We start from the raw sequence: 11341 nt of genomic DNA, 5'->3' as shown, positions 1-11341 counted from the left end.
TTTCCCTAGTACTATTTCTATGAATACAGCTTTGATGAGATAAGGCGAAGACCAAGACATGTGTGTCCTTACGCTGTGGTTTCGTTCACTTACAAAGATGAAATGGTGCAAGTACCAAAATTCTTCCCCCCATCAAGGTAAGCTAGGAAGCGAGTTTTGGAAAGACTGCGTGCAGCATGAAGAATTCATTGCTCCTGGCAGTAGCTTAGGGTTGATTTAGATGAACAGTGCTACCATGTCGTGGGGACTGAGCATAATAAATACCTCTGACGCAAAGCAAGCTGTGACGCCGTTGGTTTTGCGCAGCAGGCTGGCCCTTGTCGGGAGCAGTTCTGAGCTTCTCACCTATTCTGCCCAGGTGGAATCCATGTATAAAGTGGGTTTTGTGCCTAACTGGGGAAATTCACAGGCATAAAAATGTTCGCAGTGTTACCTGGCTTGGTATTCTGAAAAAATACTCCGAATACTTTGTCACTCAGCTCTTTGCTGGCATTGTGTTAGTGCTCATGGGGAGAATACCAAAAAGGGCAGTTGATCACAGACGCAGTGCCATACCTGTGCTGACAGGAAGGCATCCACCTGTGGGGCTGTACTGTGTAGTGCTAAAATTAGTTATCAGGATACCTATAAAAGCAGCAGATGCCGCAGCTGTGATAGCTTGAGGTTAGAGAGCAAATTACCCGTGTTGCTATTGTGTTAGACTGATAAAGTATCCTTAACACAAAATTTAGTAGCCTAAACTTTGTCTCAGCCCAGTCATTCTGTCTTTTTTCTTTTGTTAGATCAAACAGCTTCAAAATAGATAGAAGTACAGGTAAGAATGAACTGAAATTTCTTGCTTTCATGATACAGACATGGGAGGTTTGGGACTTTTCCCCACGTCATTCTTTTCGTCTTTAACTGGAATGATGGCTTAGTTCTGTTGGCTGTATGCCTGAGCCGTATCCTGTACCATGCTGACAGCAGGCATCCCTTGCTGACAGGGGATGATCAGACACCTTTACATGCGTCTCCTTTTACCGCAGCACACCAGAACCGAACAACATCAAGTCTTCTCTCCCTTCCAGTTCTGCCTAGAGTGTAGTAAAAACCTGTCGTCTGTTCCTGAATCTGGTGTTCAGTGGCACCTCAAATACTGTGATCCTCTTTCCTGCTTTTCTTTTGAACCTCAATATTCAAAAGCAAAATATTCAAGCAAAATATTCATATGTATGGAAGTGGTTAACAGTTAAGGAAAGAGGGTATCGTTCCACAGGTGTTGCTCTCAAGGGCTTACTTACACAGGCAGGTACCGGTAATGTACCAACCTCCTTTACTCTGCTCAGAGCAGCTCAAAACGAGACAGGATTGTGAATGCCCTTTCTGTTACCTTTTAACTTAATGTGTTATTGTCTGGTCTAGTATTTGTGTGAAATTTCCCCTAAACCGCTTTTGGCAGTTCAGCAGCCCCTTTGCTGCTGCTCACTTTCAGTCCCACCTAGCAAGTGGTTTCACTTAGTCTTTCTCCATCTCCATTCAGATAAATTTAACTATACGTTATGGAGGGGACAGCTTTGGAATAAAGGCAAACTGCTGTGCCACGTTTCCTTGAAATCAACAGCACGTCTTTTCCTTCCATGCAAGCTGTGAGTATGAACCATTTGCTGTGTTAAAACTTTCTAGTGGAGACCAGTGAATTTTGGATATATTCAGATGAAAATCTAAATACACATTTATGTGTGTTACGTGTCAGACTGGACTCTTGAGCTGTGCCCAGAGCTGCTCATAGTTCACACCCACAATGCTTAGCATCCTTGGTTGTTTTCTTTCGAAGGGACTCCTTTGCAGGAATAGGCACCCCTGGCTCATGAGATAGTCCAAGGAACTGTTTTTTAAGAGCATGTATTTGATTGGTTGGTTGTTTTCTTTCGAAGGGACTCCTTTGCAGGAATAGGCACCCCTGGCTCATGAGATTTTAAGAGCGTGTATTTGATAGTTCGTACCTGGTCAGAGAGGGTAGGACTGTGGGGATAAAAGAGATCTTATTTATTTTTTTTCTTCTCCCCCACCCTGTAGTCCTGAGAAGCTTGAGGTTGAAAAAGTTGTGAGCATTGATCAGCTGAAGAAAAGAATTTCACCAGCGCTGTTCTATAAAGAAACTTACCTAGGAGCAAAGGAAGGTGAATAGTTCTAGCTTAATTTTTTTTAATTCAGAATTTTAAAAAGTGTCCTGTATTCCAGTTTTGTTTCTATGTTTCTCACCTTCTGTTCCTACCCCTCTATCACGTCAGTGTTGAAGAACGGCATGTACTGTAGCCTTTACGAAGTTGTGGAGAATTCCCGTTCTGGTGGTCACTTGGAGGGATTGCTTCAAAAACTGGAGAAAGAGAAACTTGTGAGTGCAACAGATTTGATTATTCCCATTTGTAACATCATTTTATTAACTAGCAGTTGAGGCCTACTACAAGATCCATGATCTTGCTGGAATTCCTCAGCTGGCGTGTTTTCAGGTATTGTATTGGGGCACTTCTCTACCTGTGACAGAACTTAGCTTGCAGGCAGTGAGAGTATCTGTCGTGAGCAAATGCCTTTCATTGTTTGAAATGGTATTCTTTTGCCTCAAAACAGGTTCTTGTGAAACCACTTCTGGACAGAGGGTTTCTTTTTCTTCTTTCTCCTTGGCAAATGATATCCCCTTATGGTGCGTATACGCCGGGTTTTTTATTTTTGGGTTGGTCTTAGTTGGGTTTTTGAATATTTTTGAGGCATAGTGTTGGTCTCTTCAGCTGATTTTGTTTTCTTGTGTTCTAGACCACCAAACTGCGCGCCCCTTCATGCTACATGCACTGTTTCTCTTTCCAGAACCTAGAGGTGTCATAAGCTCGGGTAAGTTTGTTCACTGTTGAATGTGGTGCTGGAACTGCAATGTAGTTAGTGTTCTGTTGAAGACACTGTAGTGTTACAGCCTGTCAGTGCGAGCTAGGAATAGCGGGTTGCATTGGTTATGCGCCTGGTGATGGTGTTCAGAAAGTGTTTGTTTATTCACAAAAGTGATGGTCACACTACATGTTTTAGGTTGGTTTGTTCATATTCTAGAAAGTAAACCTTTGTTCAGATTTCTTGTGTGTTCTGGGAGAGCTGAGCATCAGCATTCCAAGAGATCTGTTTGTTAGTAGTAGCATTGCCCTTCAGAGGCTTTAGGGCATTCTTTAACCATCAAAACACTAAGGACAAAACATCTGAAGGTCTTTAATGTACCTCTCATTATTGCTTTTTGCATTGGTATATGTACCAAAATCTGAGTAAACGAGCAAAGAAAATCTGATACAAAGAGGTAGTAAAAGGTGACTGAAAGGACATGGCTTTAGTAGGCCTTTAATGCTTTGGGATGAGACTTTTAATCGTTTGCAGCTGAAATTTGCAGTAAGTAATACCAGCAGCAGAACGCAGTCCTGTTTTGGCCTGCTGTGAGTTAGAAGTGGCAAGTGTGTCAAAACACAGACCTTTGCAGGCACTTCACTTTTACAAAGCACTTCCTGTCCGGAGTCTTGGCAGCTTCCTAGATTCTTATCCTTCTGTTTCTGTGGTGGGCTGGAGCCAGGTGCCCCCCAAAGCCGCTCTATCGCTCCCCCTCCTCAGCTGGATAGGGGAGGGAAAATAAGATGGCAAGCTTGTGGGTGGAGGTCAGGACAGGGAGGGATCACTCAGCAATTGCAGTCATGGGCAAAAGAGACTGAGCTTGGGGAAGAAAAACCAACTTAATTTATCATCAATCAAAATTGCTAACAAAAAAACCCAAGAGAACTCAAACCAAATCTAAAACCACCTTGCCCCCACCCCTCCCTTCTTCCTGGACTCAAAATCACTCCTGCTTTTCTCTACTTCCTCCCCCCAAGCAGTGCAAGAGGATGGGGAATGGGGGTGTGGTCATTTCATCACCCTTTGCTGCTTAGGGGGAGGACTCCTCCCCTGCTCCAGCGTGAGGCCCTCTCATGGGAGGCAGTCCTCCAACTTCTCCAATGCCAGCCTTTCCCACGGGCTGCAGCCCCCCTGCACCGCTCCAACGTGAGTCCCCCCACGGGGTGCCATCCTTCAGGAGCAGCCTGCTCCAGCCTGGGCCCCCCCTGGGGTCACAAGTCCTGCCAGCACACCTGCTCCAGCCTGGGCGTCTGTCTCCACGGGGCCACAGCTCCTGCCAGGAGCCTGCTCCAGCGTGGGCTGCCCATGGGGTCACAGCCCCCTTTGGCATCCCCCTGCTCCGGCATGGGGTGCTCCCTGGGCTGGCTTTACCACGGGCTGCCAGGGAATCTCTGCTTCAGTGCCTGGAGCACATTCTCCCCATTCTTCTCACTGACCTTGGTGTCTGCAGGGCTGTTTCTCTCACATCTTATGCTCGCTGTGTCTGTTTGCAAAGATCTCTTCTGTTTTTTTCCCCTTCTTAAGCACGTTATCACAGAGGCATGATGACTGCGGTTGCCTCGGCCTTGGCCGGTCGGGGGCCCGTCTTGGGGCCAGCTGCTTTGGCTCTGTCAGACACAGGGGAGGCTTCTGGCAGCTTCTCACAGAAGCCACCCCTGTAGCCCCCCAGCTACCAAAACCTTGCCATGCAAAGCCAGTGCAACTTCTTATTTTAACAAACCCGGTACCTTCTTACTTAAGTAACAGTAGTGAAAATTCAATCAGTTACAGACAGGGTAAGTGGCGTTTAAAGTGTGTGCGTGCCAGTTCCTTAAAAATACTCCAGTTCTTGCTGCTGTCACATTTCAAAGACTTGTGAGCTCTGGGTTCTGTCAAACACAAGGTTAAATCACCGGTTTGAGTCTGCAGGGATGCGTAAATGGGTGAATGGGGAACGGTTCAGTCTGTGATTGGAAGGGTGTGAATAAATGATAAAATAAAGGACTAACTGAGAGCTTCCTTCAGCTGCTGTTTCAAGGATGTAGTAAAGGGATCTAATAACTTCCCAGGTCAGGGGAATCCTGCTCTGGCCACATGGCCCTGTTGCGTCTCTTCATTCTAATGAGTTGTATTGTTTTGCAAAAGAACAGAGGAAGCGGGACAGCTCTCTGCTGGGCTACTGAGCTGAACCGTTTGGTGGGGTGCGGGGAGCTTGGAAGCAGCACAGTGACTGTGTCAGGACTGCATCAGGAGTCATGCTTCCCCTGTTGGTTCTGGGGAGCTGTCAGCTGCTGCTCACTAAACCTCGGGAAGCCTGTGAAGGGGCCTGTGGGAAGGGTCCGTAACGTGGTTTGCATTGGAAATCATATGTGTATCTGGGATGTCCTGGTTACCACAGAGCTACGGAAGTGAGCAGTTCCTCACGACTGGCAGTAGGTTGACTTCTAAGGAGGCTTTAAAGCTGGTTACTTCACAAAAAAATTCCTTTCTTGGCTTTTGAGTTATTTATTCACAGTCATTCCAAACTGTCTTGCCAAATACGTATAATGCAGAATATTGCTAACCAGTTTTATGATCTGATTTTAATTGTGTATTCCCTTTTGTCCTATAGCAGCACAAAGACATGTTCCATTTGGAACACAGAAAAGTTCAACTGCCACGGTGTTGCGCACAAGTCAGGACATCATTCCAGAATTCTCCAAGTTTATTCAGTGTCTCCATTTTGCTTTAATGCAGTCCCGTAAAGAAAACACTGGAGATGTCAGTGCTGCAGTGGAAAAGTATATAAATGAGTATTTGAAAAAAGGCTGTAATGGCTCTGGAAAATTTAGAGAATTTGTTCTATACCAGTATGAGTCCTGGTTGGATGACAAAAAATTTCTTCATGCTGCTCCAAAAAATAAATCCCATATTGACAGCTTCTTGCAGAACTATATTTTCCGTTGTGAGGCGTACCAGCTGCCTGTTGCTAGAGCTAAGATACTGATGGAGGGAAATCGGAGACTTCGGCAGTTCAGTCCCATCTCCGATTATGAAGCCATGGAAGACTCCGGTTTTGCCATCACGAAAAGCGGGAAAAGATTCCATGCAAAGTACGAAGGCGTTGCAGCCAAGCGGAAGCTGCCTCATTCTGGAGACTATGATCCCGATAGATTCAAAGTACTTATTAACTTAATCCAGTGTAGAAAAAAAAATGCAGGTGGAGATTCTGATCCTGAAGACCTTAGAAGTAAAAGTGGTCTGAAGAGGAAGCTGGAAAAACAATCTGAAAGTTTGCGGAAATACTTAAAAATGAGTGAATCTTCGGAGAGCAGTTTTCTGTACGAAGGTAGGAACAGAGTTCCTCTCGGAACACACACTTCATCTCTGCCGACTGAATGTGTTTTGCACACTGCGGGTACTTACTGAGCAGAGTTCGTTCGGACACTGCCCTGAGGTGTGCCGGTAGAGGTGGGGTTTGCTTTTCTAGGCTCCCTCTTTTGAGAAGGCATGTGACCAGGATTTGTCATGGAAGCTGCTTCTGGCCTGCCTCTGGGGAAAGGTGGCATACGGCCAAGGAGTTTCCGTGCCGTGGAACTGTCCAAAGACTCTAACACAGAGTACTAAGCAGACTTGACTGCAGAATGTCTTGACTGAGTGTGACTTCAGGCACTGCTGTAATTCTCTATGGCCCCAGTGCTCTGTGTAATACCTGATAAATTTAGATGGAAGGGGAGAATTCAGCTTCTGAGCATGAGCAGAGTTAAATTTTGAATAGCCAGCAGTGTGTGTAGTGGGACAAAGGAAACAAGCTGATGGGGTTAAGATTGAATTATTCCCTGCGTGAAATTATCTACATGCAGATAAACCTCAGACAATGATCACAGATACTGTCTGATTCTTATGATCTGCCAAAGAAACCCCTTCGATTTCTGGTTCCCTGACCCTTTTCTCAAGGCAGCGACAGAGGCCCCCTTCAGAGAGGGGAAAAGTGGGGAGAAAGGCAGCACAAACAGGGGGGATTCCATCAAGCACCGGTCATGTCATATACATGGATCACTTGGGAAGATGGAGCGGCTGATCGTAGGAACAAGCTTCCATTTTGATAAGGATGCTGGCATGTGTGGGTGGAGGAGACAGAGGGTGGGCTACCTGTTAGGTCTTGGGATTCCTGTTTGGAAGGCTGTGAGCCTTCAGGGTCTTTTTAGATGGATTGTTGCTGTACAGCATGCGAAAGAGTTTCTGCTGGGCTGTAATCACAACAGTGCCGGTTTAAAACAGCTTTCACTGAATCCTTCAGGTGTACCGAAACAGCAACATCTGTTTATGGCTTGAAATTCATGTTTTTATATAACCCTGTTTGTCTTGCAAAAAAATCTTACCTAAACCACTGTGAGCTTAAGTATCTGCAGATGGTTAAGTTTCTGTATGTGATGAAGGAGTGGGGGTTCATCGGGTACTGAAAGTAGTTCCTTGGCTGTCTCTTTCCAAGAAGAATAAATAAATACCTATGGCATTTACTCATCCAGGGGGGGTGAGTAGAAGGATAATAACCCTGTTCTAAGGGTATGTGTAGTAAGAATAGGCATGGTAGAACTTTTTAGAATCATGCCTAGTCTAAGGTAGCTTGTGCAGTTAAGCACTGAGATACTCGTCAGCTTCTGAAGCAGCAGAGTACTGTGCTCTAACCTTTCTCTCGGCACGTGATGGAGAATTTTACAAGGTTTACATAAGAACATAAATCATAGTACCTAACTTCTATTAAAACATAAAATAGTGTGGTATTGAGGGACCTAAAAAACCCATAATTATTTATCTGGGGGAGACTGTTAGCTTTAGAAACTGCCCTTTTATGGACATCTACCTGTGTGGGTTTTTGTTAGGAAAACCGGTGTGTGTGCCCTGTTTGTATGCAGGTGATGCCAGAGCGGGAGACTGCGGGTAGGCGGTTGGGGTGCGGGGGGCAGTGTGTGGTTTTGCTTTTGTTTTAAAACTTAGTAAAGGATTCCTTTTCCCCTCCTCCCCCTCCTTTTAGGTGGTAGAACCTCGGATTTGCCACACTCCATTTTCTCAATGCATACTGGTTATGGGGGACACGATACTGACTTGAGGCAGCAAGATGTGTCCGACCCTGCCGTTACCGACACGCACGGCCTCATTAAAGTGCTGTTGGAAACACTAGCTACTGCAGGACACTTGGATTCGTCAATGGCACAGTCTATAGGTCAAGCATTAAGATTAAGCACTGATGAAATGGAAGAGGATATGAGACAGAATTACGACTATGAATCCATTCCAGTGCAGGACAGTGATGATCACGAGCTTCCTAACACTGCTCAGGCTGAAAATACTAACTTTAAGGACCCACAGAGCCCAGTGATACTGGGAAGTGATGCAGCTTGCTTATCCTACCCTGTCAGCGTTGATCTGCAGCTTTCAGCCAACGAAGTCGGCCTGGAGCACACGCTACATTTAAAAGTAAGTGCAACTGCTAGGTAGGTGGATGCTGATAATGAATGTACTGGTTTCATACCTATGAAGAGACTGATAAATTCAGTTTTTCTACATAGGTAAACATAGCTAAGCGCTACCTTTTCTGTGAAGGAGCAGTTTCGTTTGGTAGGCCCGTATATGGAAATTTTCTCAGCTCCCTTTGTTCCCAGTTCTTTCTGTGAGACGGTTACACTTAAGAATACCTGAAGGGTGGAAGGCAGCGACAGTCAGGCTTCCTCACCAGCTTTACAGAGCGTGTCATGTGCTGCTGCTCCAGCAGTGGCAGCAAAACTTGCGGCATCCTGTGGCCGAGTGCTGTGTAGGAGGGTGTTTTTCATGTTGGCTGACACCAAAGCCTTGCAGTTGTCTTCTGTCTGGTGAGGAATCGCGATCCTCTATTCTGGCTCTCACCTCGCTGGCGGCGGTGGGTGTTTTTTGCCATCTATGAAGCTGTTGCATGGAACAGATACAGTGTTACTGTCACAGCTTGGGGATGCCTTCCATCATCCTCCTTCTTCCCGGGTGTCTCTTGGTCTGGCTAGTGTACTGAGGTTTGCTGAACCTGAAACACAGTAAGGAGAAATTCGGGAGTTCCTCGTCGTAGTTACTGCCTAGCTGTTACTCTTCCTGACCCTAGGCTGTGAGGCAGCAGCTGCCCTTCTGGATGGACTCAGCAGTGTTGCGGGGTAGGCCATGAAGGTGTGTGTACTACTTAGCCTTTAACCTTACAGAGCTGATGGGTGGTTTGGATATGACAGCTTGTCGTGATTATGAAATTCCATCTTGGGCAGAGAAACGAGCCTTTTTTTGGCCAGGCTCCAGCCAGATCCAAGTTGAGACGATCTCTTTCAAAGCTTATGCACCCAGAACTCTTTCCTCTTCTCCCTCCAAATATGAAGAAGCTGTATAATTTTGACTCTTATTTGCCCTGTTGCTCTCTTGCCACAAGCAAGAATGGGAAAGGAGTAAAACTGCAATCTGTGTTTGATACTTGGGGTTGGCTGGCGGTACCTCAGCTGGCCACTTCTGTGTGCGAGGTCGTGACGATACCTCAGGGTTAATAAAGTGATTCTTACTGCTTTGCAGGCGGCGAGCATCTTTTTGCTTCAGCTGTAGTTATTTTCCAGATTTGGGAATTGGACTTGGTCCAGCCTCTTCCAAGTGTATTCCCTCTCCTGCTAAATAGTAGGAGGCATTTTAAGGGGCAGGAAAACACCCTTTTCTTGTGTGAGGATCCTGCAGTCTTCGTCTTTTGGTCTTGTACTGTGGAAATGATGATGGGCTTGCTTCTGTCCCATTTGTTAAGAGTGCACACTGGAGGGTCTTGAATGCTCCCGGGATACTAAAGGTGGGTGGGGGATTTACTTATTACTTCTGGTGGAAGCAGAGCTGAAAACCGCTGAGCACTGGAGTGCACACCTGGCTCTCGCCACATGCTCTCTTGGTGCAGCGGGTGTCCCACGCATGCTTTTCGTGACCGTACGCAAGTGGCAGCACACCCTTTGAAGAAGGCTCTCGTAGTTAGGGTTCCGAGTGCCCCAGCTGCTTGCTCGGGCACGTCACACGACAGGCTGGTTGTTCTGTGATCTCTGCTACTGATAGTTGTACGCAAAGCTTGGTTTCCGAGGCATGGAGCAGGACAGAGGCTGTCCTGCCTGTAACCTCGGTGCCGTTTTGCTTCTGACCATCCGGGATGTGAGGTGAAATGGGGTTGTTCACGGGTTTAATGCTAGTTGCAGGCAGTTCTGCAGTAACGCCAACATCTCACCGCGGTTGTCAGCTATCAAGACAACAGCCTGAAGATGATAAAGGAGCAGACAGTTTTCCTAATATTTTTCCCCTCTTTGCCTCCTTTCCTCCCTGCCCCACCCACCTTCTGTGCTCTAAGGCGTGTGCATACGCCTGCCTGTTTACCAACTGACAGACCACCAGTTGGGTCAGCTCGGAACTGGTCACACGGGTGAAGGAAACTCGGAGGTACCTCACATAAACAGTCCCAGTTGGACTTGACCCGACTGGCAGAATTGCCAGTGTGCTGGTGAACTCGGGTGTGTTCTTGCTGTCAGTGCTTCAGAATGTAAAAGCTTACTAACTACCCAAAAAAAGGGGGTTGAGCTGAGAATTTTTATTGTCTTTTAGGAAGCAAGCACTGGAGCTGTGAGTAGTTTTGAAGACTACAGTCTCTATCCTAGTACAACTATAGAGCATGTTTATCGCAGGCAACATTTCAACTCAAATAATATCGAAGCTGGAATGCACTGGAAACTTATTCCGATTACAGGTAAGGTGGGTTTCCCACTTACAGTGCTACAAATAGCGAATGAAAACATGTTTTACAGGTTTGTGTCTTCACAGTTCCCATTCCTGGATCCCCTGTTGGTACACAAGCCTGTACACACATAGCCTATGCTCTTGTTTCTGATATTTGATTAATACAGAAATCTGCTGGATGAAAACAGATACTGGTAGAAAATACTGCTTTGGGTACAAAGTGGCATAATGTACAAATGTGAATACTTGAGCATTTACCTTTGGAGGTACGTAACTGCTTTGAATTCCGTGCTGGAACTTGCTGCGTTCTACTGACCGATTGGGTGGGTGGATAATTGCAACTGGCAATCCAGAAAAGTGATGAAAACTGTGTTCTCCTTATGGCAAGTAGTCTGCCTCTCACTGCATTGAGCTCTTCTGTGGGAAGTGCTCCGAGGTCTTCATCTGTATCTGAACATTTACATCTTCAGTGATCTTCCAGAAGCAGCTTCTTGTTCTGTTTCTTGATGAGTCAGCAGTGTCAGGTCTTGGGAGAGCATAAAAGCGTGGATTTGAAGGATGTACATGCTGGGCTGTAGGACTAGGTATCAAGAGCTCTAAATTCAGGGCTACAAATCAAGTTGTCTGATGACTAAATCCAGATAGAATTTGTTAACTTCGTCTTCTGAGTAAAAACTTACTGATACCAATGGTGTTCCAGGAACACTGGAATTTGTCTCTC

At 46.0% G+C, this 11341-nt stretch overlaps 1 protein-coding gene across 1 annotated transcript in view; it reads left to right on the top strand.

The window, feature by feature from the left end:
• FAM208A (family with sequence similarity 208, member A) overlaps positions 1–11341 on the top strand; it is a 22195-nt gene that overhangs the window by 4509 nt on the left and 6345 nt on the right. The window contains exons 5-14 of the mRNA XM_010158271.1: positions 10–137; positions 783–814; positions 1520–1625; positions 2056–2159; positions 2271–2374; positions 2608–2680; positions 2791–2865; positions 5492–6190; positions 7892–8334; positions 10489–10630. Of these exons, the coding sequence (XP_010156573.1) occupies positions 10–137; positions 783–814; positions 1520–1625; positions 2056–2159; positions 2271–2374; positions 2608–2680; positions 2791–2865; positions 5492–6190; positions 7892–8334; positions 10489–10630 (1906 nt within the window). The remainder of the gene's footprint in view (positions 1–9; positions 138–782; positions 815–1519; positions 1626–2055; positions 2160–2270; positions 2375–2607; positions 2681–2790; positions 2866–5491; positions 6191–7891; positions 8335–10488; positions 10631–11341) is intronic.

Source organism: Eurypyga helias, unplaced genomic scaffold (assembly GCF_000690775.1).
Source record: "Eurypyga helias isolate BGI_N326 unplaced genomic scaffold, ASM69077v1 scaffold6069, whole genome shotgun sequence".
Lineage (NCBI taxonomy): Eukaryota > Metazoa > Chordata > Aves > Eurypygiformes > Eurypygidae > Eurypyga > Eurypyga helias.
This window is presented reverse-complemented; position numbering and strand designations above follow the sequence as displayed.